This window comes from Hypanus sabinus, unplaced genomic scaffold (assembly GCF_030144855.1).
Source record: "Hypanus sabinus isolate sHypSab1 unplaced genomic scaffold, sHypSab1.hap1 scaffold_377, whole genome shotgun sequence".
NCBI classification, from domain to species: Eukaryota; Metazoa; Chordata; class Chondrichthyes; order Myliobatiformes; family Dasyatidae; genus Hypanus; species Hypanus sabinus.
Genome location: NW_026781269.1, coordinates 71,711 through 98,300, shown reverse-complemented (window position 1 = coordinate 98,300; position 26,590 = coordinate 71,711). Strand labels below are relative to the sequence as shown.

Here is a 26,590-nt window from a genome sequence, read left to right as displayed (position 1 = left end):
ATAGTGGTCCGCCTTGGAAATACAGTCCCAGGGTATATTGTCAATTACTTTCGGAAGACGAAATCGAAAGCAGTAGGGCACGTTTTTAATACACATCAGAACAGCAGTTGTTGTAAGAACCACAGCCGCAGTTTTTCCGATGCAATATTTTGTTTTCAGCTTCTGACAACAGATGGCGACAAACCGATCAAACGTAAAAGTGACGGTGAACCAGAGCAGTCCGTGGCTGCAACACACAGGGCACCGATCACACTGCATACGGGGGTGATGTCCAGGAAGGTCCCTGGGAAGCAGTAATAACTGACCCGCCACAGTAAGACATCAAAGATCGCAGGACAGACAATGTCGACCACCCTCCACTCGATTGCGCAGACTGTTTATCACAAATAATAAATATATCGCAAACAATAGAGACCGATCCGACACCCTCATCTCCGGATCCTGTGCGTCATCACTCCGAGTGTCGTGGAGAGAGGAGGATACAGACACCAGGAAACGTGTGCCGTTAATAATCCTGGTGTCGATACAGAGACGGGAAGGAACGGCGTCCTGTGAAGAGTGAGAGAGGACGGGAAGGGGTGGAGACCCGATTTGCAAAATTATCCTCAACTTCGATTTCATCCTGGGCTACTTCTCGACCCCAGAAGTCAAACGTGATTGTTAACTGCTATGGTTATGATTGCCATCTGTACTCCCCTGCCCGTTTGTGCACACCCCCACCCTCTCCTGGTCTGTTCATACTGCATCCCTCCCCGTCTCTGTGCCCACTTCTACATATATTTATTATGTGTCTGTGTGCGTGTGTGTGTGTGTGGCTACAGTTCCAAGGTGAACACAATGAGAGTCTCCTCTGTAAACTGTTTCAACTCGAGAACTCAGGACCTCAGTGGACTCAAGTCTGTTATTCGATTTTAACTGTCTGCGGCGGACTGGAGGGGGGTTGGGTGGAGATAAGATCCTGGGCACCAGACTCTGCCGGTCCGACCTCCCTCAGCCTGGAGCTGAGACGCCTCTGTGTCAGTGTGAGGAGATCCGACCCACTGTTGCAGTGCACAGGGTGCGGGGGGCAGCAGAAACCTCAAATAAAACTCGAGTCCGACATCAAGACAGGAAGTTACAACGGTTTATTGATTTCATCATGACAAATGTAAATTAAACAATATGTGAGCTGCTGACGTGCGGGAATAAATAAACTGCTCCCAACTCACTCATTGTCACACACAATTAACTGACCAGCGACAATGAGTGACAGTTTGAATAATCAGTCCCGTTTCTCACTGTCACTCTGCATCGGGGAACCGATGATTATAAAATCACACTTCAGGGCCGTGTCCGAGATCGCTGCAGATCCAGGGTCACTGCCGAGGGATTTGTCAATTTAACATCATTATATCGGCTAGACTGCCGAATGCGCCGTCCTCAGCAAAGGGAGCAAAAGGATTCTCTCCCGGGATAACTCCACCCCGGGACAACGGTGTCCCAGACTGAGCCCCGGGCCACGGGCTCTTCCTGTCTGGCTAATTCCCCGGGGCCTCACGTGGGGTGTCTCAGAACCGCACATCCGGCGGAAGCTCGTCCACTGGACTAGAAGCGGAAATACGTCACCGCGGGACCGCTTCCGATGTCACAGAGCGCGAGTCTGCAGTCGGTTCCGTTAGAACCGTTGGGAATTAAACCTGGCGCGCGGCCATTAAAGGTCAGGGCGGGAGTTAAAGGGGAGGGCGGGGAATTGGCCAATATGTCCCCATCCCGCGGGCGGCGATGTTCACATATTCAGATGTTCAGGCGCACACTCAGTCCGGGTCTGGGTTCCTGCAGAGATCTCAGTTCCTTCTCCCCGGACTCACTGAACCGATTCCCCACCAACCTGAAACAGATGGCAGAATAAAGATTAAATAAACAGATTACACAACAGTGTCAGTAACAGGGGACTGGGGTTAATGTTTCAACAACACTCACAGACAAATATCACCAGAAAACCAGCGGATCCGCTGATATATTATTACATTGAACATAAACACAAATACTCACCAGATCAGCTCCAGACACGGGAGGGTCAGTATGAGGGGGCTGAGAGAGGGGACAGATCGGTCTGTCAGCGAGTTTAATCCCAGGTCCAGCACCGTCAGTGATGGGTTTGTACTGAGAGCGGAGACGAGATCCTCCGCACCAGAATCTGTGAGACCGACCTTGTTCAGCCTGGAGATGAGAGACAGTGAGTGCGAAGGACACAAAGAGACAGGAGACGGTACAAATCCCCAGTGTTTATCAGTAACACAATTACTGATCACATTAATGTTCAGTGTTGGACACCCAGTGACTGTAAACACAATCTCCCACAGTCTGGTACTTACCACAGTTTCTGTATTTTACACTCCGGTTTCCTCAGAGCCGCAGACACCAGTTTCACTCCTGAATCCCCAAGTTTATTACTACTCAAGTCCAGCTCCGTCAGTGATGGGTTTGTATTGAGAGCGGAGACGAGATCCTCCGCACCAGAATCTGTGAGACCGACATTCCCCAGCCTGGAGATGAGAGAGAGTGAGGGTGAAGGACACAGAGAGACAGGAGACGGTACAAATCCTCAGTATTTATCAGTAACACAATTACTGATCACATTAATGTTCAATGTCAGACACCCAGTGACCGTAAAGACAATCTTCCACTGTCTGGTACTTACCACAGTTTCTGTATTTTACATTCCGGGTTCCTCAGAGCCGCAGACACCAGTTTCACTCCTGAATCTCCCAGTTCATTACCACTCAGGTTCAGCTCCGTCAGTGATGGGTTTGTACTGAGAGCGGAGACGAGATCCTCGGCACCAGAATCTGTGAGACCGACATCCCTCAGCCTGGAGATGAGAGAGAGTGAGGGTGAAGGACACAGAGAGACAGGAGACGGTACAAATCCCCAGAGTTTATCAGTAACACAATTACTGATCACATTATTGTTCAGTGTCAGACACCCAGTGACTGTAACGACAATCTCCCACAGTCTGGTACTTACTGCAGCTTCTGTATTTTACACTCTGGGTTCCTCAGAGCCGCAGACACCAGTTTCACTCCTGAATCTCCCAGTTCATTCCCTCCAAGTCTAAACACAAACAGACAGATTGCTGAACAGATTGATGAATTGATGAGGGTCCAAGGGAATTACTCTCAATCAAGTATTTCAGGAAACATTAAACCCTTCAGTAAATCACTGATCGGAGTTCCCAGCACTGTCAATGTCCCTCACTGCCCAGCACCTCGGTATTCTCCGAATGTCAGTAATTTCGTCTGTCGGTGTGACCCTGTAAACCCCACATATTTTGTCCCATTCCCCGATGGAGAGAAAAGTGTTCCTGACCAAATTGCAGAAATGTCAATGGGCCACAGTGAAATAGACCCACCCGAGCGAAAGGGATGGGGAAGAGTGATACCACTGGAGGAAGGGGGAAGGGGGGGGGGGAAATCCACCAGGAAGAAAGGGGGTACGGAAGATAAATCCCACAGGAGGAAGGAGCATGGGGAAGAGAGATCCGATAGGAGGAGGAGGGACGGGAAGAGAGATCATACAGTAGGATGGGGGATGAGCAGGAGAAATACCTGAGGAGGAATGGAGATGGGAAAGAGTGATTCCACAGGAAGAGGGGGCATGGGAACAGAGGACCGTCTGGAGGAAGGGGGATGGGGGAGACAGATCCCACAGGAGGAAGTCGGATGGACGAGTGATCCCTCAGGAGGAAGGGGGATGGGGAAGAGAGAGCCCTCAGGAGGAAGGGGGATGGACGAATGATACCAAAAAAGGAAGGCGGGTGGGGAAGAGATATCCCAGAGGCTGAAGTGGGATGGGGAAGAGAAATCCCAAGGCAGGAAGGGGTTTGAGAAAGTGAGATCCCACAGGAAGAAGGGGGAAGGGGAATGGAGATCCAACAGCAGGAAGGAATGGGGAAGAGAGATCCCACAGGAAGAAAGGGGGTGGGAAAGATAAATCCCACAGCTGGAAAGAGCATGGGGAAGAGAGAACCGACAAGAAGAGGAGGGACGGAGAAGACAGTTCATACTGAAGGAAGCGGGATGGGGAAGAGAGATCCCACAGGAGGAAGTGGGATGGAGAGGAGAGATCCCACAGGAGGAAGGGGTTTGGGGATGAGAGATCCCACAAGTGGAAAGTGTATGGGGAAGGGAATCCCACAGGAGGAAGGGAGTGAGGAAGAGGGATCCAACAGCAGTATTTTGATGAGGAGGAGAGAGCCCACAGCAGAAAGGGGGATGGGGATGGGACATCCCACAGGAGGATTGAGAATGGTGAAGAGAGATCAGACAGGAGGATGGAGGATCAGTAGGAGAGATCCCACGGGAGGAAGGGCATGTGGAAGAGAGATCCTACCGGAAGAAGAGGGACAAGGAAGAGAGATCATACAGCAGAATGGGGGATGAATAGGAGAGATACCTCAGGAGGAAAGGGGGTGGGAAAGAGAGATCCCACAGAATGGGGGTTTGGGAAGAGAGATCCCAGAAGGGGAAAGTGGATGGGGAAGGGAATCCCACATTAGGATTGAGAATGGTGAAGAGAGATCAGACAGGAGGATGGGGGATCAGTAGGAGAGATCCCACGGGAGGAAGGGCATGTGGAAGAGAGATCCTACAGGAAGAAGGGGGACGAGGAGGAGAGATCATGCAGCATGATGGGGGATGAGTAGGAGAGATACCTCAGGAGGATGGGGGATGGGGAAGAGAGGTCCCACAAGAGGAAAGTTGATGGAGAAGGGAAACTCACAGGAGGATCAAGCATGTTGAAGAGAGATCAGACAGGAGGATGGAGGATGAGTAGGAGAGATCCCATGGGAGGAAGCGGGATGTGGAAGGGAGAGCCCAAAGGACTATTTCGGATGGGCGAGTGATCCCAAAGAGGAATGTGGATGGGGATGAGATATCCCACCGGAGTTAGGGGGACGGGGAAGAGTTATCCCACTGGAGGAAGGTAGGTGAGAAAGACAGATGCCACAGGAAGAGGGTAATGGGAACAGAGGCCCAAATGCAGGAAGGGGGATGGTGCAGAGAGCCCACAGAAGGAGGTCGGATGGACGAGAGAACCAAAAGCAGGACTGGGGATTTAGAAGGGTGATCCCAGAAGAAGAGTGAAGGATGGGAACAGAGGACCAACAGGAGGATGGGGTTTGGGGAAAAGAGAACCCAGAGTAAGAAAGGGTGTGTCGAAGATAAATCCAACATGAGGAAGGGGATAAGGAAGAGCGATCTCATTGGAGAAGGGAGATGGGTAAGAGAGAGCCCACAGGAGATAAAGGGAAGGGGAAGCTAGATCCGACATAAGATGGGTGAAACGGAAGATAGATCCCACAGGAGGAAGGTGAATGGGGAAGGGGAAAATAATCGATCCCACCAGAGTAGTAGATCGGAAGAGATTTTTCACAGGGAGAAGGGAGATTGGAAAGAGAGTTACCACAGGAGGAAGGGAGATGCAGAAGAGAGATCCAACAGGAGGAAGGGGAATTGGGAAGAGAGATCCCACAGGCGGAAGGGAGATGGGGAAGAGAAACCCACAGGAGAGATCAGACAGGCGGATGTGGGATGACTAGGAATGATCCCACAGGATGAAGCTGGATGAGGAAGAGAGATGCCACAGGATAAAGTGGGATTGAGAAGAGAGATCACATAGGGGGATGTTGGATGGGGAGGAGAGATGGTACAGGGGAAAGGGGGATGAGTAGGAGAGATACCTCATGAGTATGGGGATGGGAAAGCGAGATCCCACAGGAAGAGGGGCATGGGAAAAGAAGATCCACAGGAGGAAGGGGGATGGGGAAGACAGCGCACACATGAGGAGGTCAGATGCACGAGCGATCCCAGAGGAAGAAGGTGGATGTGGAAGAGAAATCCCAGATGAGGAAGGGGGATGACGAAGAGTGATCCACCAGCAGGAAGTTGATGGGGAGGAGAGAGCGCACAGGAGGAAGGGGATGGCGAATAGAGATCCCACAGAAGGCAGGGGGTTGCGGAAGATATATCCCTAGGAAGAAAGATGGTGGGGAGGAGATATCCTACTGTTGGAAGGAGAATGGGGAAGAGAGATCCGACAGGAAGATGTGGGATGGAGAAGAGTGATACATCAGGATGAATTGTGGAGGGAAAGGACAGATCCCGCAGCAAGAGAGGCCATTGTGATGACCCACAGGAGGAAGTGGGATGGGGAAGAGAGAGCCCAGAGGAGGAAGTCGGATGGACCAGCGATCACAAAGTAGGAAGAGGGATGTGGAAGAGGGATCCCACAGGAGGATGGGGGATGGGGGAAAAGGATCCCACAGAAAGAAGGGGGATGGGGAAGAAAGATCCGACAGGAAGAACGGGGATGAGTAGGAGAGATCCCACAGGAAATGGGGGATGGGAACAGAGGCCCCACAGGAGGAAGGTGGATGGGGAAGAAAGATGGCACAGGAGGGATGGGGATGGGAGGAGAGAACCCACGGGAGGAAGGGTGTTGGGGAATGGGGATCCCACCGGATGAAGGGAGATAGGGAAGATAGTTCCCACAGGAGTAAGAGAGATGGGGAAGAGAGATCCGACAGGAGGAAGGGGGGTGCGGAGCAGAGATCCCATAGGAGAATGGCGCACGGGGAAGAGAGATCCCAGAGGAGGAAGTGGGATGGTGAAGAGAGATCCCTCGGGAGGAAGGGGGATGGCGACGACAGATCCAACAGGAGGAAGGGGGATGGTGATGAGAGATCCCACCGGGGGATGGGGGATGGGGGAGACGGTTCCCACGGGAGGAAGGGGGATGGCGACGAAAGATCCCACAGGAGGAAAGTGGATGGAGAAGAGAAATCACACAGAAGGAAGTGGAATGGGGATTACAGATCCCATAGGATGATGGGGCATGGGGAAGAGAGATGAGACAGGAGGAAGTGGGTGGGGAAGCGAGATCATACAGGAGGTTGGGGATGAGTAGGAGAAATCCCATGGGAGGAAGAGGGATGGGGAAAATATATGCCACGGGAGGATGTGGGATGGGGCAGAGTGATCCCACCCGATGTAGGGGATTGGGAAGAGAGATCCCTCGGTAGGAAGTGATTGAGGAAGAGAGATCCCACAAGAGGATGGGTAGTGGGGAAGAGATGCGACAGGAGGAAGGGAAATGGGGAAGCGATATCCCATAGGAAGTAGAGCGATGGGAACAGAGCCCTCACAGGAGTATGGTGGATGGGGAAGAGAGATCGCACAGTAGGAAATGGGATAGGGAAGAGAGATCCCACAGGAAGAAAGGGGTGGGGAGGTTAAATCCCACAGGAGGAAGGGGGATGCAGAAGAGAAACCAACAGCAGGAAGTTGATGGGGAAGAGACATCCCACAAATGGAAGTGCGATGGGAACAGAGGCCCCATAGGGTGAAAGGGGTTGGGGAAGAGAGACCCCACAGGAACATGGGGGGTGGAAGTGAGATTCCACTGTAGGAATGGGGATGAGGAAGAGAGATTTATCAGGAGGAAAGGAGCTGGATGAGAGATCCCAAAGGAGGAAGGTGTATAGGGAATAGAGAGCCCACAGGAGGAAGGGGTATGGAGAAGTGAGGTCCCACAGCAAGAAGGGGGATGGGGATGAGAGACCCCACAGCAGGAAGGTGTATAGGGAACAGAGAGCCCAGAGGAGGAAAGGGTATGGAGAAGAGAAATCCCACACCAATAAGGGGGTTGGGGATGAGAGACCCCACAGCAGGAAGGAATGTGGAAGGGAGATCCCACAGAAGGAAGAGGGAAGGGGATGAAAGATCCCACAGGAGGAAAGTGGATGCTGAGGAGAGATCCAACAGTTGGAAGGAAGGTGGGGTGGCGGGAACAGAGAGTCCAGAGGATGAAAAGGGGATGGGAAAGCAAGATCTGACAGGTAGATTGCTACCCATCCACGTGTTAGTGAGGCTAGAAATAGGAAGATAATGCAGCTAGATATGTGGCTGATGAGATGGTGCATGAGGGAGGGGTTCATGTTTTTGGCAATTGGAATTTCTTCCAGGGGAGGTGCGACCAGTTCGAATTGGACAGTTTGCACCTGAACTGGAAGGGGACTAACATCCTTGCCAGTAGGTTAGTAAGTTCTGTTCCGGGGGTTTAAACAAGATTGCAGGGGGGGTTGGGAACCAGAGTGTTAGTGCAGATAGTGATGTGGAGGAGGATAAGGGACATGCGAGGACTGCTTGTATAGACAGATATCAAAGGTTTGTATGTGATAGAAATGTACTCAGGCGCATCTAATTCAATGCAAGAAGTATTATAGGTAAGGCAGATGAGTTTCTGGCGTGGATTGACACGTGATAATTTCGCCATTATTGCTATTAGCAAGACTTGTTTGCAGGAGGGGCAGGACTGGCAGCTTCATGTTCCGAGGTTCCGTTGTTTCAGATGAGATATGGGGAGGGATGAAAGGGGGAGAAGTGGCATTACCAGTCAGGGAGAATATCACAGCTGTGCGTAGACTGGACAGCCTGGAGGGCTCATCTACAGAGGCCAAATGGGTGGAGATGAGGAACGGGAAAGGTGTGACCACACTAATAGGGTTGTATTATAGACCGCCCAATAGTCAGAGAGAATTGGAGGAGCAAATCAGGAGAGAGTTAGCAGACCAATGTAAGAAACAGAAAGTTGTAATAGTAGGGGATTTTAACTTCACATATTGACTGGGACTCCCACTCTGAGAAAGGGTTAGATGGCGTGGAGTTTGTCAACTGTGTTCAGGAAAGTTTTCTGAATCAATATATTGAGGTACAAACGAGAGAGGGTGCAGTACCTGATCTCCTATTAGGGAACCAGACAGGTCAGGTGAAAGAATTATGTATAAGCAAACATTTTGGTCCACCAGTTAATGTTCTGAATTGGAAAGGGCCAATTTTGTGGAAATGAGAGAGGATCTGGGAAGAGTGGATTGGGATAAGTTGTTTTCTGGCAAGGATGTGTTCAGTAAGTGGAACGCCTTCAAGGGTGAAATTTTGAGAGTGCAGAGTTTGCATGTTCCTGCCAGGATTAAAGGCAAAGTTAACAGGCAGAGGGAACCTTGGCTTTCAAGGGATATTGGCGATCTGATTAAGTAGGTGTTTAGAAGGTACAGGCAACAAGCGACAAATGAGGTACTTGAAGTGTATAGAAAATGTAAGGGATTAAGAAAGAAGGAAATTCTGAAAGCAATAAGACATGAGGTTGCTTTGGCAGATAATGTGAAGGTAAACCCAAAGGGTTTCTACAAGTATATTGAGAGTAAAAGGATAGTAAAGGACAAAATTGGTGCCCTAGGAGATCAGAGTGGTCGTCTATGTGTGGAGCCTCACGAGATGGGGACGATCTTAAACAGTTTTTTTGCGTCAGTGTTTAATCAGGAAACTGGCATAGCGGATATGGAATTAAGGCAAACAAACAGTAGTGTCATGGAACATATAGAGATTAAAGAGAAGGAGCTGCTTGCTGCCTTACAGCGAATAAAGGCAGATAAATCTCCGGGCCTGACATGATATTCCCTCGGACCTTGAGAGAGACTAGTGTACAAATTGCAGGAGCCCTGGCAGAAACGTTTAACATGTCCTCTGCTACGGGTTCGGTGCCGGAGGATTCGAGGGTAGCTCATGTAGTTCCGTTGTTTGAAAAAGGATCCAGAAGTACAGCAGGTCATTACAGGCCAGTGAGCCTGATATGAGTAGTAGGTAAGTTATTGGAAGGTGTTCTGAGAGATCGGATATACAAGGATTTGGACAGCCAAGGGCTGGCTAAAGATAGTCAGCATGGCTTTTTCTGTGGTAGATCGTGTTTAATGAACCCTGTATAATTTTTCGAGGATGTTACCACGAATGCATATGAAGAAAAGGCTGTGGATGCTGTCTACATTGACTTTTGTAAGGCCTTTGACAAGGTCCCACATAAGAGGTTAGTTCTAAAGGTCCAGACACTAGGTATCCATGGAGAGGTTGTAAACTGGATTCGAATTGGCTGTGTGGGAGAAGACAGAGAGTGGTAGTGGATGATTGTTTCTCAGACTGGAGGCCTGTGACTAGTGGTGTGTCTCAGGGCTCTGTGCTGGGGCCATTGTTGTTTGTTGTCTATACCAATGATCTAGATGATAATGTGATAAATTGGATCAGCAGGTTTGCGGATGACACTAAGATAGAGGCGTTGTGGACAGCGAGGAAGGCTTTCAAAGCTTGCAGAGGGATCTGGACCAACTGGAAGAATGGGCCAGAAAATGGCAGATGGAATTTAATGCAGACAAGTGTGAGGTGTTCCATTTTGGAAGGACAGATCAGGGTACGATATACATGATAAACGGTAGGGCACTGAAGAGTGCGGAGGAATAGAGGGATCTGGGGGTCCCGATACATAAGTCCCGGCAAAGTGGCGTCACAGGTAGACAGGGTTGTAAAGAAGGCTTTTAGCAGCCTGGCATTAATAAATCAAAGTTGATTTTAGGATTTGGAATATTATGGTGAGGTTGTATAAAACATTGGTGAGGCCAAATTCGGAGTATTGTGTGCAGTTCTGGTCACCTGACTATAGGAAGGATATCAGTAAGTTTAAAAAAAAGTGCAGAGAAGATTTACTAGGATGTTGCCGGGTCTTCAGGAGTTGAGTTACAGGGAAAGATTGAACAGGTGAGGACTTTATTCCTTCCAGCATAGAAGAATGAGGGGAGATTTGATAGAGGTTTACAAAATTATGAGGGTATAGACAGGGTAAATACGAATAGGCTCTTTCGACATAGATTAGGAGAGATAAATATGAGAAGACATGGCTTCAGCGTGAAAGGGGAAAAGTTTAGGGGGAGCATTAGGCGGAACTTCTTCACTCAGAGAGCAGTGAGAGTGTGGAACGAGCGGTCATCTGATGTGGCAAAAGTGGACACTCTTAAGCTTGAAGAACAAATTGGGTGGATACATGGATGGGAGAGGACTGGACGGTTATGGACTGGGTGCAGGTCAATGGGACGAGCGGAATAAGGTTTTGGTACAGACTAGAAGGACAGAATGGGTTGTTTTCTGTGCTGTAGTGTTCTATGATATTATGATTCTATGGGGAGGAGAGTTCCCACAGGCGAAACGAAGAAGGGGATGGGGAAGAGAGATCCCACAGGAGGAAGGGGGATGAGGAAGAGAAATCCCACAGGAGGATGGGGGATATAGAGAGAGATCAAACAGGATGAAGTGGGAAGGGATTTGGAGATCGGCCAGGAGGAGGAGGGATGTGGAATAAAGTTCCGACAGGAGGATGTGGGATTGGGAAGAGTAATCTCACAGGGGGAAGAGCGTTGGGGAAGAGAAATTCCACAGGACGATGAGGCATGCCAAAGAGAGATCCGACAGGAAGAAGTCGATGGGGGAAGAGAGATCCCACAGGAGGAAATTGTATTGGGAAGACAGTTCCAACAGCAGGAAGGGATGGGGAAGAGAAATCCATAGAAGGAAGGAGGATGGGAAAGAGCGATCTCATAGGTGAAAGGGACAGGGGGAAGAGAGATCTCACAGGAGGAAGAGGGATGGGGAAGAGAGATCTCACAGGAAGGGGGGTGGAAAAGGCATCCCACAGGAGGATGAGGAAAGAGTAATAGAGATCCCACAGCAGGAATGGGGATGGTGGCGAGATTCCAAAGAATGGAAGGGGGATTGGGATGAAAAGTCCCACAGGAGAATTCGAAGGGTAAACGATAATCTTAAAAGACGAGAGGATGCAGAATTATTTTGTACGTGTGTGTTGGGTCTGACCAGAATCCCAGAGGAGATGTGCCCTCGCTCTCTGCGTATCTGGAAGTGAGCAAAGTCACACGCGGGGAAGGGCAATGGGAGGACAATCTCACAATGGTATTTCTTGCCTCACTGGGGCAATCTGCTGACGGTCACTTGTCCCTTAGCGGGAAGGGGGTGTGAATCTCTGACCCATCTGCTGCAATCAGTATCGGTCTGGGTGTCAGTAACAGTGAGAAGGAAGATTGTCAATGGACGTGTCACAGGCAGCGAGAAACACGGCCATTCCTTTGATTTACTACCATTAAACCAATGGCCGTTGTTCACTGATGAAGTCTCCAACATCCCTTCACAAGGAACCACAGAACCGTCCCTTCCTTGGGGAGTTACTGACCGATCCCCTGGGCATTTGTCACAATTCATCACAATCTGATTTACTACAAATTTACCGAAATTCCTTTATATTGAAACAACACAATGGAACAGTTTCACAGTTCAGAGTGAGAGATAAATCAAGTTACCTCAACTCCTGGCACTTGTGCAGCCCGGGTCCCAGCCGCTGGATTCCTTCACACTGAATGTGGCATTTCTCCAGGTTGAGGTGTTTTATTGTATCACAGAGTCCGATGACATGAGACAGGACCGCGCAGTCAATCGGGGTCAGTGTCATTTCACGGAATGCTAGTTTTTCCACAGATCCCAGTGCGGCCTGAGCCAGTCCACGATTCTGAGACTCAAACAGGTAGTGCAATGTGTTCAAGAGGCTCTTTTTACCAGCTTCACTTGTGTTTTCACTCTGGCGTTTAACCTCCTCCTTCACCCAGTCAATCACCCGGCAGGTTGTTTCATTAGGAAATGGACCCAGAAACTCCTCCAGGCCCCGAGCTGTCATTGGGTTGGAGAGACCAGCAACCAAACGGAGAAATACCTCAAATCGTCCATCTGTCGTGTTGTGGACTTCAGTGAGGAAGTTCAGGATATCCCCGGGATGTGGATTCAGGAATTGTGCGACTGCAGCTACAAACTCTTGGATGGTGAGGTGTGGGAATGTGTACACCACGCTCCGGGCAGAATCCTCTCTCTCCAAAAGTTCCATCAGGAACCCGGACAGGAACTGGGAAGGCTGCAGTTTGTAGTTGATCAAATCTCCATCTGTAAACACAATCTTCTTCTCGGATACACCTCTGAAGGCCATCTGACCAACCCTGAGTAACACATCACGGGGGTTCTCAATCTCACGGCCGTGGTTTTTCAGGATGTTGTAAATATAGTAGGAGTACAGTTGGGTGATGGTCTTGGGAACTCGCTGTGGGTCCTTGACTCTTTGTGTGAAGAAGGGTCCCAGTGCCAGAGCGAGGATCCAGCAGTAGGAGGGGTTGTAGCTCATGGTGTACAGGATCTCGTTCACCTTCACGTGTTTGAAAACAGCTTCTGCCACCGTCTGATCTTCAAAATGTCTGCTGAAATATTCCATCCGTTCTTCACCAACAAATCCCAGGATTTCAGCCCAGACACTGATTTCTGCCTTTTCCAATAAATGTAACGCAGTGGGGCGGGTGGTCACCAGCACTGAACACCCTGGGAGCAGCTTGCCCTGGATTAAACTGTACACAATGTCAGACACTTCACACCACCACTCGGGATCTGGGCACTGGTGCTTGGGTTCTGTGTCTCTCCGACTGTCAGCAAAATCGATTCTGTGTTTGAATTCATCCAAACCATCGAATATAAACAGCAATCCCTCTGGGTTCTTCCAGACCTCTCTCAGGATATTCCCAAAGTAGGGATACTGATCCAGAATCAGTTCCCTCAGGTTTATTCTGTTGTTACTGGAGTTTAAATCCCGGAATTTGAAACTGAAGACAAACTGGAACTGTTGGTATATTTTCCCCGTGGCCCAGTCGTAAACAATCTTTTGTACCATTGTCGTCTTCCCGATCCCTGGGACTCCGGCCACTGCTGCTGAATTCCTAGTTTTGGATTTACTCCGGGAAAAGCTGCTCTGGAATAACTGATCCATCTGGATTTTTTCCAGCTCTCCACGGAGACGTTTCTCTCTCCACTCCTCGTGGTCTCTGCCTCTTGCCAGCAGCTCATGTTCCACCAGTCTCCGATCTCGAACAGCAGAAATGACCGTGAGCTCAGCGTATCGATCAACCAGCTGGAAAACCTTCACCTTCTCCCTCATCAGGATCGTGTTCACTCTCAGTGTTTCAGTTTGTGCCCGCAGAGTCTCCTTGTGTTTCTGTTGAACATCTTCCATGGGAACAGACAGTGGAAAAACTGTTAGATGCCTCAACTCAGAACTCAGTATTTAAGCACACAAGAGTTAGCTCAGAGCTATTGTATTGATTGGATTCACCAATGGATGTTCGTACAGTAAAGTAAATTCAATTTACAGACCGCTGACTGAACAGAGAGGCCTGGTCCAGATAAACACCAGGTCATCACATTTCCACTTTAACTGTGGTGTGAAGGTGCGTATTTCCCTGGTAGCTTTCTGACCCCGACTGTCCTGTACTGGGCAACCTCTCACTACTGTCACAGATATCATTGCTCCTGAGGAAGGATCTTTTCATCCCCAGTGATGTGGCGTATGGAGATAGAGAAGAAGGTGGTGGGCATTCTGTCAAAGGAACAGGTCGGGGAATCACAGCTCACCCGCCCCTCCACCGTCACTGATTCAAAATACAAAGAAGCAGCTTTGCTGATCAGCACGTGCACTGAGAGTGGGTGGTTCGGCTGCGTGGGATCTCAAAGTGCGTTCAATTCCTGTCATGTGTGTGGGGGGTTTTGTACTGTGTTTGGCCTCTGCCAGGTATGTATGGGGATCACACAATGTGCAATATCCTGTCAGGGGTAGGTGGGGTCTCACAGTGTTTCAGGACGCTGAGTGGGATGTGTGGGGTCTTACAGTTTTTCAAGACGCGGCCAGGGTTGTGTGGGGTATCACAGCGTGAAGGGAACCTAAACAGGGGATTGTGGGATCTGACAATGTGTAAGGACCCTGTCAGTACTGTGTGGGTTCTCACAGTGTGTCAGGACAATGTCAGGGGAGTGCGGGGTCTCAGAATATGCCAGGACACGGCTAGGTTTGTTTGGAGTCTCAATGTGTGGCAGCGCCCTGACAGGGGTGTGTGGTGTCCCACTGTGTGTCTGGACCCCTTCAAGTGTGTGTGGGCGCTAACAGTGTGGCTGGTCCCTGTCCGGCGTGTGTGGGGTCTCACAGTGCGTCCGGACACGGTCAGGTTTGTTTGGGGTCTCAATGTGTGTCAGCCCCCTGACAGGGGTGTGTGGGGTCTCACAGTTTGTCAGGATTCAATGAAGTGTGTGGGGTCTCACAGTGTGACAGGACCCTGTCAGGGTGTCTGGTGTTTCACTGTGTGACAGAATCCTGTCGGTTGTGTGGGGTCTCACAGTGTGTTAGGATGCTGTGTGGGATGTGCGGGGTCTTACAGTTTTTCAAGACCCTCTCAGGGGTCTGTGGGGTCTCACAATGGGTAAGGACCATAAAAGCGTTGCGTGAGGTCTCACAGTGTGACAGGACCCTGTCAGGGGCGTGTGGGGTCTCGCAGCGTGTCGGGACCATGTCAGGTGTGTGTGGGGTCTCACAGTGTGTGAGGATCCTGTCAGGTGTATGTGGGATCTGGCATTGTATCGGGACCCTAACACGGGAGTGCGCGGTCTCACAATGTGTGGGAACCCTGCCAGGGGTGTTTGTGGTCTCACAGTGTGTCAGGACTCTGTCAAGGGTGTGTTGGGTCTCACACTGTGTCAGGACCATGTAAGGGCTGTGTGGGGTCTCACAATGTGTAAGAACCATATCTGGATTGTGTGAGGTATCACAGTGTGTTAGGAACGTGTCAGGGTTGTGTATGTGGAATCACAGTGTGTCAGGAAACTTCGGGGGTATGTGGTGTCCCACAGTGTGTCAGGAACGGTGAGGTGTTTGTGGGGTATCACAGTGTGACAAGACCCTGTCCGTTGTGTGTGTGGCCTCACAATGTTTCCAGACCGTGTCAGGGTTGTGTGGGGACTCAGAGTGAGTAGGGACCCTGCCAGGGGTGTCTGGGATCGCAAACCATCTCCGGACCATGCCAGGGGTGTATGGGATCTCACAGTCTGTCAGGACCCTGTCTGGAGTGTGTGGGGTCTCACAGTGTGTCAGGACGCTGTGTGGGACGTGTGTGGTCTCGTAGTGTGTCAAGACCCTGTCAGGTGTGTGTGCGGTCTAACAGTGTGTCAGGATGCTGTGTGGGGTGTGTGGGGTCTCACAGAGTGCCAGGACGCGGTCAGGTTTTTGTGGGGTCTCAAAGTTTGTCAGCGCCCTGAAAGGGGTATGTCGAGTGTCACAGTGTGTCAGGACGCAGTGTGGGATGTGTGTTGTCTCACAGTTTTTCTATACCCTCTCAGGGGCGTGCGGGGTCTCACAATGGGTAAGGGCAATAACAGGGTTGTGTGAGGTCTCACAGTGTGTCATGAACCTGTCATGGTTGTGTTTGTGTAAACACAAGAGGTGTGTGGAGTCTCAGTGTGCCAGGAACTGTGAGGTGTTTGTAGGGTATCACAATGTGTCAGGAACCTGTTTGGTGTGTGGGGTCTCACAGTGTGTCCGGATCTATGAGGTGTTTGTGGAGTCAATTCCCTGTCAGGGGTGTGTGGGGTCTCACGGTGTGTCAGGGCACGGTCAGGTTTGTTTGGGTCTCACAGTGGGTCACGACCCCGTCAGGCGTGTGTGGGCTTTCACACTGTGTCGGGTCCCTGTCAGGGGTGTGTGGGGTCTCACAGTATATCAGGAGACTGTCATTGGCGTATGGTATCGCACAGTTTGTCGCTATCCCGCCAGAGTTGTGTGGGGTCTCACAGTGTGACTGGACCCTAACAGGGGATTGCGGGGTCTCAGAATATGTAAAGACCCTGTCAGGGATGTGTGGGGTCTCACAGTGTGTCGGTAGCCTGTCAGGGGTGTGTGGGGTCTCACAGTGTTTCGCGACCATGTCAGTGGTTGTGTTGGATCTCACAGTGTGTCAGTACCCTGTCAGGTTTGTGTGGGGTCTGGCAGTGTGTCGAGACCCTAACAGGGGAGTGCGGGATCTCACAATGTGTCAGGACCCTGCCAGGGGTGCGTGGGGTCTCACAGTGTGTCAGGATCCTGTCAGGGGTGTGTGGGGTCTCACAGTGTGTCAGGAACCTGTCAGGGGTGTGTGAGGTCTCACAGTGTGTCAGGAACCTGTCAGGGGTGTGTGAGGTCTCACAGTGTGTCCGGAACCTGTCAGGGTTTTATTCGTGGAATCACAGTGTGTCAGGAAACACCAGAGGTTTGTGGGTTCTCACAGTGTTTGAGGACCCTGTTTGGTGTGTGGTGTCTCATAGTGTGTCCGGATCTATGAGGTGTTTCTGGGGTCGTACAGTGTGTGAAGACCCTGTCAGGGGTGTGTGGCGTCTCACAGTGTTTCAGGAACCTGCCAGGGTTGTGTGAGGTCTCACTGTATGGCAGGACCCTGTCAGGAGTGTATTGGGTCTTTCAGGTTGTCTCGACCCTGTCAGCTGTGTGTGGGAGCTCACTGTTCATTACGACCATGTCAGCTGTGTGTGGGGTCTCACACTGTGTAAGGACCTTGTCAGAGGTGGATGCTAAAACATTAAGGGTATTTAAGAGCCTATTCAATAGGGACATGGATGAAAGAAAAATGGAGAGCTATAGGGTTGGGTTGGTTTAGTACTTTTTTAAGGGTATCTAGGTCAGCACAACATGGAGGGCTGAAAGGCCTGTACTGGGCTGTAGTGCTCTGTGTTTCAATGGTTCTATGTTCTATGTTGTGTCCGGTCTCAGTGTGTCAGGACCCTGTCAGGGGATTGTGTGGTCTCACAGTGTGTCAGGACCCTGTCAGGGGTGTGAGGGGTCTCACACTGTGACTATATCCCATCAGGTGTGTGTGCGGTTTCACAGTGTGTCAGGAACCTGCCAGAGGTGTGCGGGATCTCACAGTGTGTCTGGAACCAATAAGGTGTGTGTGGGTCCACAGTGTGTCAGGAACCTTTCAGGGGTGTGTGAGGTCTCACAGTGTGTCAGGAACATGTCAGGGGTGTGTGGAGTCTCAGTGTGTCAGCACCCTGTCAGGGGTGTGTTGGGTTTCACAGTGTGTCAGGAACCTGCCAGGGATCTGAGGGGTCTCACAAAGTGTCAGGACCTGTCAGGGAGTGTGTGGGCTCTCCAGGCAACGTATTCGGGTGAAACGGGGAGCGTAGGAAAACATTGATTGTTGTAATGTTTACGTTAGAGAATGTGACAGTGGGAGAAATAAATTTCTTCAATAATCAGGGAGAGGTCTGTTCTGTATTCAGAATTAGATGTGGGAATTTTACTGCTGTCACTGTTCGCTCAGCAAACAGCATGAAGAACAGTGAAGAATAAGTTTGCAGGGGAATTGTCGAGAATTCCCAAATCCTTAGCGCAGGGGAACGGAGGGGTTTTATTCTCTGAATGTGGACTGGAAAAGCATTAACACATGTGACAGAAACGTGAGCACTTTGAAAACTTCCTCTGGTGCAGTTTGAATATTAACAACTTTGGAATTTGTTCTTGGAAATGAGACAGGCTGAATGAGGGTTGTGGTCTAGATCCTTTATATTTCTTTTGAAGGGCTTTGAAAAATCAGTTAAAACATGGGCTACTGTAAGATTATTAATTTTTACGATATCTGTCTTCACTACGCTGTCTCCTCTGTTAAATGTGCAGTTGAGTAATCCAACTCAGTCTGCAATTATGAAGCCTTGCAATCTCTTTCGCCCATGCACTGCCTCGGGCTCCATTTTTACAGACACATTGTGCTTGCAGTTGTACAATAGTGGGTTTCCTATCCAGATGGTCACAATTTAATTAATTGCAATATTATTTATAGGTATTTTCAGTCCTCCCACAACTCTCGGTTTCTCTGTCCTACTTCCCATTTCTCACCCTTCCACAGTGTCCATCAGACATCACAGCAATTTCAGCTTCTGTGGACTGAGCTGAGGATTATGTCCCCATCACACCCTCATTAAAACTGACTCCTGATGAAATGCACACTATTATTGAGTGGGATATTAAACTGGATAACTGTAGCAGTGTTTGCAGTAAGGGGGCGCAGATGTGAATATAGTTGATTTCATATGCTGCTTTGGGGTTGAACAGGAATTGGGGTGCTACCTGCTTTTCTCATTAAATTATCATTGTTAATCTGTGACGAGAACTTCAATGGACTACCAGTTCTAAAAATGATTTCCTGTAGGATTTGAGGGAATTAAGATGAGGGCTGTACAGGGGGATGGGTGGTTATAGGGAAATGATTTCACCTTTCGGAGTAAGACAGTTCCCATAATTTCGGTCCTCAGATTGCCCTCTTCTCCATTCTGACTTGGGTGGAGGGATCTGCAGTTGCGGGACACAGAGAGGAGTGATCACTTTCAGCAAAGCACCCATCTCTCTGCGCTGTTCCTCATGCTGTCCTGTGAAAACTCTCCCTCCAGCAAACATTTTTCCCTGTGTCTCACTGTACTCTGTATCACGGTGGAACATTTACCTGATCAAATCCCCGTGACTCAACAACGACATGGCCCTACACAACATCAACCTTCGGTGGAAACAGCGGTTTATTCACTCACCTTTCAGTTCCCTGGGAATCTCCGGTACAGGTCGCTGGACCGGAACACAACCTGTTCAGATTTAAAATAATTTCACACGTTTCAATTCCTCAAATTATAAGTACATAATGACTGAATCCAAAATTAAATTAATCTCTGATACTATCTCACCATGTTCCTGTATTTCTTTCAGTATTTTATCAAACTTTGGGACAGCAATCCGCATTTTCACAAAGGTTTCCCACATCACCCTCCGGGCGCGGGAGCCTTTCTCCATCACCAGGCTCAGGAGGAGTTTAGAACTGTCCGCCCGCTCTCCCTTATCAGCGAGATCAGAGATTTTCTGTGAAGAGTAACGGTGAACATATTGGGGACTGACAGATTCACACAGAGAATGAGAAGTAAATGATGTGCTCTGTAACGGGATCACACTGAGCAGTCACCCGGACGGGTGCTGATCCTGTCTGGACATGGACTGTACATTCTGAGTGCAGAGCACACGGAGGGACATTCACCGTGAACCTGGTCCACCAGTCAACGAGATCCTGGCTGGTCTGTGACCTCTTCATTGACGTGGCTCCAAATCCATAAGTAATTCCTCACCAGATCTGACCGTGTAAAGCAGAAATCAGAAAATAATGATCACAGATGAAGAAAGAAATCAGGAGGGTTTTTGCATCAGCGTGAACAGTCTCGGAGAAGTTACAGAAAAGATGATTCATCTCCTCAGTCCGCCAGTGTCCAACATGACAGCGGATTACCGGCTGACACCCGATGCCTTTCCTTTGCCTTTTCCAGTGGAGGGTTATTCAATGATTCCACATTACAAAATGGCAGTATTCCCCGATCGACACTCTTTGCAGTTACAGATTGTAACACAATCATCTCCACCCAGAACAGAACACACTGGAGCTCCTGTGGCACCCACAGATGATTCCCCTGTTCTCACTGACATCCTGCCGTCACGCCGCACGGTCTTCCCAAACCGAAACCTCCCGTCATATTTCCATTCAATACTGTAAGTCCAGACAACTGTTACTTGCTCAACTCACTCTGAACACTGAGCAGCCACCCACCAGTCTGCGGGGTCTTTTCACTCCTTTCTATCACTGGTTCAGATTCACATTTTTGTGATTGCAGGTACAGTATTTATTTCCCAGTCATTCTTTTATCTAATTTAATATCTGATGAGTGAGAGTTCCGACACCCATCAGTCCTGTGATGTGTGAAAATTCAAACCCATTCTCCCTCCCACTCACCCGATGTTCCTCTCCGCTGAACTGATTCTCGGCCGTTAACGCCAGGCTCACTCCGTGCACCCCTCCTTCCATCGCCTGCTCCAGCCTGTCCCGGTAGAAGTCAGTCAGCTGCAGCAACTGGAAATCGTTCCAGCTTGCCAGGAGCTCGGTGATTGCTGAGCTCGGACCTGTGAAAGACAGTGGGGAAAATTAAAGAAATTACTGTCCCCATATTGGGCAGCAACTTTCTCTCTGGAACCTAAAGATGGTGTGGCAGGTCACCAAACACAGTCCGAAATATATATGGTAGGGGGAGAGGGGTATGAAGAGGGAGTCAAAGAGGGAGGGGTGAGAGATCCGGTGGTAGGGGGAGTAAGCTGGAGATAGGAGAGAAGGGCAGGGGGAGCTGGGGAGAGAGAGAGAGAGAGAGAGAGAGAGAGAGAGAGAGAGAGGCGGTAGTGGAGGTGGAAGGGAGAGGTGGGGAGAGACGCAGAGGAGAGAGAGAAGGGTGGAGTGAAGAGAGGTGGAGAGGAGAGGGGGACGAGGGGTGGGGAGAGACAGAGGAGAGGAATGGAAGGGTGGGGAGAGACGGAGGAGAGGAGGACGAGGGGTTGGGAGAAATGGAGAGGAGAGGGGGAAGAGACGGGTAGGGATGGACGGAAAGGAGAGAGGGATTGGAGGGTGGGGAGAGATGGAGAGGAGAGGAAGGTAGAGAAGGGTGGGGAGAGACGTAGAGCGGGAGGCGAGTGGTGGGGAGAGACAGAGAATAGAGTAGTGGTGAGAGATGAAGGAGGAGTGGGGAGAGATGGAGAGGAGATTGCACTCATTCGACTTGTGACTGTGTTACCCCAGAGATGTTATCTCTCTCCGCCATCTCTCTGCAGCTTTCACAAAGTGCAGACACTGCATTAAACTCAGATACAGAGTCAAGGCAATTGCCGACATACTCGTAACCTCTCTTGATGTTGACATCACTGGAACTCCTCCACTACCCGTCCTTTCAGCCATGTTGAGGACAGCTGTGGTCAGATTTTGCTGCTCTGTAACAAATAAAGTTGACAGTAGAGCGTCAAGGACTGATTCAATTATAAAAGAGAACACTGTTTTGTTTTAAACAGAACGATACACTTCCAAATATCCTGGGTCTATACACTGAAAACTTGATACGACCAAATATACCTGCGCTCATCCACCCACAGTCACACAATACCCATTTCCCCTATCCCTGGATCGAACACCTTTCCAGCATTTCCCAGAGTATCTACTCGCTGTATTGATGGCAACTCGATTTTAGGAACCAATCTTGTGTCCTGGACCTGGAGTAATGCGTCAATGGAATGGCAAGGCAGATTAAGCAGACAACACACACTGCATTTGGTCTTCCTACCACTGGTGGCGCTATGGTGAGTAATGGACGATTGTTACAGCAGTGTGGGCTGAAACGTTTCTGCTGACCAATGGGACATCTATTCCTCACGTCACTGAATTATACAGATTTCTCAGTCACACCTGAATCTCACGGTCTCCTTGCAGTTTAGCATTGGCACCTATGGCAAAATATGATTTCAGTCTACATAGAAACACTCTGACATCCTGAACAATGCAATCCCACCCATAGTATCACGACATCTTATCCAGAACTACGACATTTTCTCCGGCAGGATTTTAAGATCATTATTAGGACCTAACCTCCGGTCAAGATTTGTTTACGCATTCATCTGGCTATTATCAGATAGTTACATGACACCTTTTTGAACACAATGTAGACCCACCAGACATCAAAAACAGCAAACGCAAAATCAGATTTACAATAACTAAAATAAAATGCTGGAATTATTGAACACGACAGACAGTACGTTGATACTTCGGGTCGAAGACGGTGTAATCAAAGCTGAGCCTGTCTGCAGCAGCCTCTAACTCTCTGCTCTCTATCTGTATTCTGTGTTGCGTATTTATGATTTTCTTATGATCTGGGGTGGGGGCGGGTAAAAGCGAAGGGAATCAGTTACATATTTGTGCTTTGTCCTGTGCAGTACACAGCTGGGGACTAACGGATATATATCTTTTATTATCATCCACTCAAATACATGAAGTTACTCTTGTGTAGACTTTAGTCTCATCGCTACAAGGTTGTATGTTTTCTGACTACTAATAAAGGATCGAATACACCAACCTTCACAATCACCAACTCTTGCAATCAATATTGGACCTGAAGGCACGCCATACAACTATAACAAATCCCTGGGGGTCGCCAACAATGTCAATTTGGTTTGGCTACATTCTCAAAAAATGTTTCTCAAACTGACGATTATTTTAAATATAATACCATAAGATAGAGGAGCAGAGGGAGTCCACTCGGCCCGTCTAGTCTTCTCCGCTATTCAATCAAAGACTGATCATCCCCTCTTCCTTGCCTTCTTCACCCATACCCTTCGATGCCCTTGCAAATCAACAATCTATATATCTCAGCCTTAAATACACCCATTGACGGCCTTAACAGCCGCTCGTTGCAACAAATTCAATAGATTTACCACCCTTTGACTAAAGTAAGTTCTTCGCATTTCTGTTCTAAATGGACGCCCTGAAATCCTGAAGTTGTGCCCTCTTGTCCTATAATCCCTTACGAGGAGAAATAACTTTGCCATATCTAATCTGTTTAGGCTTTTTAACATTTGGAATTTTTCTATAAAATCCCCCCCCCCCATTCCCCTGAACTCCCGGGAATAAATACAGCGCAAGAGCTGTCAGGCGTTCCTCATACGGTAACCCTTTAATTCCTGAAATCATTCTCGTTAATCTTCTCTGAACCCTCTCCAATGTCAGTATATCATTTCTCATATAAGGAGCCCAATACAGCACACAATACTCCAAGTGTGGTCTCGCGACTGTCTTATAGAGCCTCAACATCAGATCCCTGTTCTTATATTCTGTATCTCTAGAAATGAATGCTAACATTACATTCGCCTACTTCACCGCCGACTCAATCTGGAGGTTAACTTTTAGGGTATTCTGCACAAGGACTCCCTTTTGTATCTCCGTATTTTGAATTCTCTCCCCATCTAAATAATAGCCTGCCCGTTTATTTCTTCCACTAAAGTGCATGACCGTACCCACTTTGCAACATTTGATTTCGTTTCCACTTATTTGCCCATTCCCCTAAACTATCTAAGTCTCTCTGCAGGCTCTCTTATTCCTCAACACCGCAAGCTCCTCCACCTACATTTGTTTCATCGGTAAATTTAGCCAGACATCCATTAACCCCGTAGTCCAAATCACTGACATACTTCGTAAAAAGCAGCAGCCCCAACATCGACCACTGTGGAACTCCACTGGTAAACGGCAGCCAACCAGAATAGGATCACTTTATTCTGACTCTCTGTATTCTGCCGATCAGCCGACGCACTGAGATTTCAGTGTGAACTCGATCATATTGTGATCACGGTTCCTTAAGGTTTCCTTCACCTTGAGCTCTCTTATCACCTTCGGATCATTGCAAAGCACCCAGTCCAGCAAAGACGATGCCCTACTGGACTCAACAACAAGCTGTTCTTAAAAACCATCTGTTTGACATTCTACCAATTCTCTCTCTTGAGCTCCATTACTGACCTGGTTTCCCCAATCCACTTTCATGTTAAAATCCCCAACGATTATCATGACATTGCCTTTCTGACACACCTTTTCCATCTCCTGCTATAATTTGTAATCACATCTTGGCTGTAGTTTGGAGGCCTGTTTACAACTGCAGTTAGAGTACTTCTACCCTTTCCCTTTTCTTAACTCAACCCACATAGACTCTACACCTTCCGATGGTATGTCAGCCCTTTCTAATGATTTAATATTATTTCTTATAGACAGGGCCATATCACCTCCTTATCTGCCTACTAACCTACCTTTCTGATACACCGTATATCCTTGGGCATTCAGCCCTCAATGGCAGCCATCCTTTGGCCAAGTTTCAGAAATGGCCACAACCTCATTCTCTCCAATCTGCAGCTGAATTTCAAGAACTTCCATTTTATTTCTTATGAGGCGTGCATTCAAATACAACACTTTGAGTCCAGTATTTACTGTTTTAACTGCACCTCGCCTCTATTAATATTTAAATCTTACCACTATCTGTGTTTATGCCTCATCTCCTGCCTATTGTTTCTGTCATCTCTGTTGAAGGTTATCTTCGATTTATTTCTGTTTCCCCTTCCTCAGCCCTGTCACTCCGGTTCCCACCCCCGGATAAATAGTTGAAACCCTGCCTAACAGCTCTATTAACCCTGCCTACTCGGATATTTTGGCTTCAGGTGTATCCCGTCCTTTATGTACAGGTCGTCCCTTCCCCCAGAAGCGACCCCAGTGATCCCAGTAATCCTGTCCCCCACACCAGTCTCTCAGCCACGCATTAATATGCCTGATCATGCCATTGATGAAAACACTATTTGGAGAACGCTAATAGTAAACACTAATAGGAGATTTTAGAACAACATTAGGACACAACGCTGTGCCCATTTCTATTTCTAAACTTTCAATGTACAGTCGCGCAGCAAAAAGTTTTCAAGTCGTTCCCGGACTGCTAAAAGAACCTCGAAAATCACCAGATCTCACTGATTCTAAAATCAAACCTCACTGAAATTTGCAAGTATAATGGTCTCAGTGAACAAATATATAATCGTCCCTCACACCGCCACACCTGGGGATGATAAGGATTTATCTTTCTGTTCACAGTAAGACAATTAGAAAAACGAGTATAATGAGGCTATTCGGCCCATCCAGTCTCACCCTGCGTTTCTCCTTAAACCCTCAATCTCCTTACAATCAAGAAAATCGCTGCCTCTGCTCTACCACACTGACAGCTCCCAACAACTTTCACAGATTAACCGCTCATTCGCTGAATAAATTCCACTCATCTCAGTTTTAAAGGGAAGTTTCTTTATTCTGAAGTTGCACCCTCGGATTTCAGACTCTGACCAATGGAAATATTCTCTCCACGTACACTCAATTCAGGCTATTCAATATTCAGAGGTTTAAGTAAGTTCCCACGTCCCGTCACTCTGAACTCCACTGAGCACAGGACCAGAATCATCAAACGCTCCTCGTAGTCAAAGCCTGTCATTCCTGTCATCATTCTTGTGAACATTGTTAGCAACAACTGTACTGAAACACATTTTCAGGAATAACGGGCAAATCGGTACCAGGATAATTTACGGTGAAAAACTGTGATTTATTTTTTACTGTTCTACTAACTATCCCAAACTGAGCACCTATGCTCAGGTTACTTATCAGAAGATTAAACAATTCTAGGGTGAATGTAATTTTAAAAAAACTGAAATTATTTGAGACGGTCAGCAGGTAAGGAAAAGCTGTTGGGAGAGGAACAAAGAAACAATTCAGTTACACAAATTTCACAGAATGGCTTCAAACATTTTCCACTTTTAGTGCAGATCACCCGCATTCCGACTTTCTCAAATCGAAATATAACACACACAATCTAGTGCAAGATCTTAGCTGGCCATCCCAGCCCCGAACCGTAGACTGTTTTCTCTTTTCCATAGATTTTCCCTAGCCTGCGGAGTTCCTCCAGCATTTTGTGTGTGTTAACTGGAGATTCTTTATGATTTCCGCTCCCTGACAGACAGGTGACAGTAGGGGGTAATATCCACATACAGTCTGAACACTCGACCGTGTCCATTTCACTGTTGTAAACACGAAACAGCTCATTTAATCTCAGCATTTGGAATTGGAGCTTATCCTCTCCTCAGAATAGCAGTCTTTGCTTCCCAAGGAACTTCAGAACCAAATATCTGAGCCCAGAAGAGAAACACTCGCTCAACACGTTAAAACCTCAGTGGCCCGATGCTCGGGTCGATTTTACCTGGATCAAAAACTGATATCAGGATCTAGATCTCCTGTAAAACGGGAGCAGGGAATGGTATCACGTGACCGGTGGAAGGTCTCCCACCTGAACCGGTGACTCTGCTCCTCCCCCACAAACACTACCTACCCACCGCTGCATTTTCCAAATTATTTCAG

At 48.6% G+C, this 26,590-nt stretch overlaps 1 protein-coding gene across 1 annotated transcript in view; it reads right to left on the bottom strand.

The window, feature by feature from the left end:
• Window positions 1-1,709: 1,709 nt before the first annotated feature.
• Window positions 1,710-26,590, bottom strand: part of LOC132388670 (NACHT, LRR and PYD domains-containing protein 3-like) — a 54,992-nt gene continuing 30,111 nt past the window's right edge. The window contains exons 4-12 of the mRNA XM_059961044.1: window positions 20,591-20,757; window positions 19,503-19,674; window positions 19,353-19,403; window positions 12,230-13,964; window positions 3,007-3,093; window positions 2,681-2,851; window positions 2,355-2,525; window positions 2,032-2,199; window positions 1,710-1,867 (exon numbers count right to left, since the gene is read on the bottom strand). Of these exons, the coding sequence (XP_059817027.1) occupies window positions 1,774-1,867; window positions 2,032-2,199; window positions 2,355-2,525; window positions 2,681-2,851; window positions 3,007-3,093; window positions 12,230-13,964; window positions 19,353-19,403; window positions 19,503-19,674; window positions 20,591-20,757 (2,816 nt within the window). The 3' untranslated portion in view covers window positions 1,710-1,773. The remainder of the gene's footprint in view (window positions 1,868-2,031; window positions 2,200-2,354; window positions 2,526-2,680; window positions 2,852-3,006; window positions 3,094-12,229; window positions 13,965-19,352; window positions 19,404-19,502; window positions 19,675-20,590; window positions 20,758-26,590) is intronic.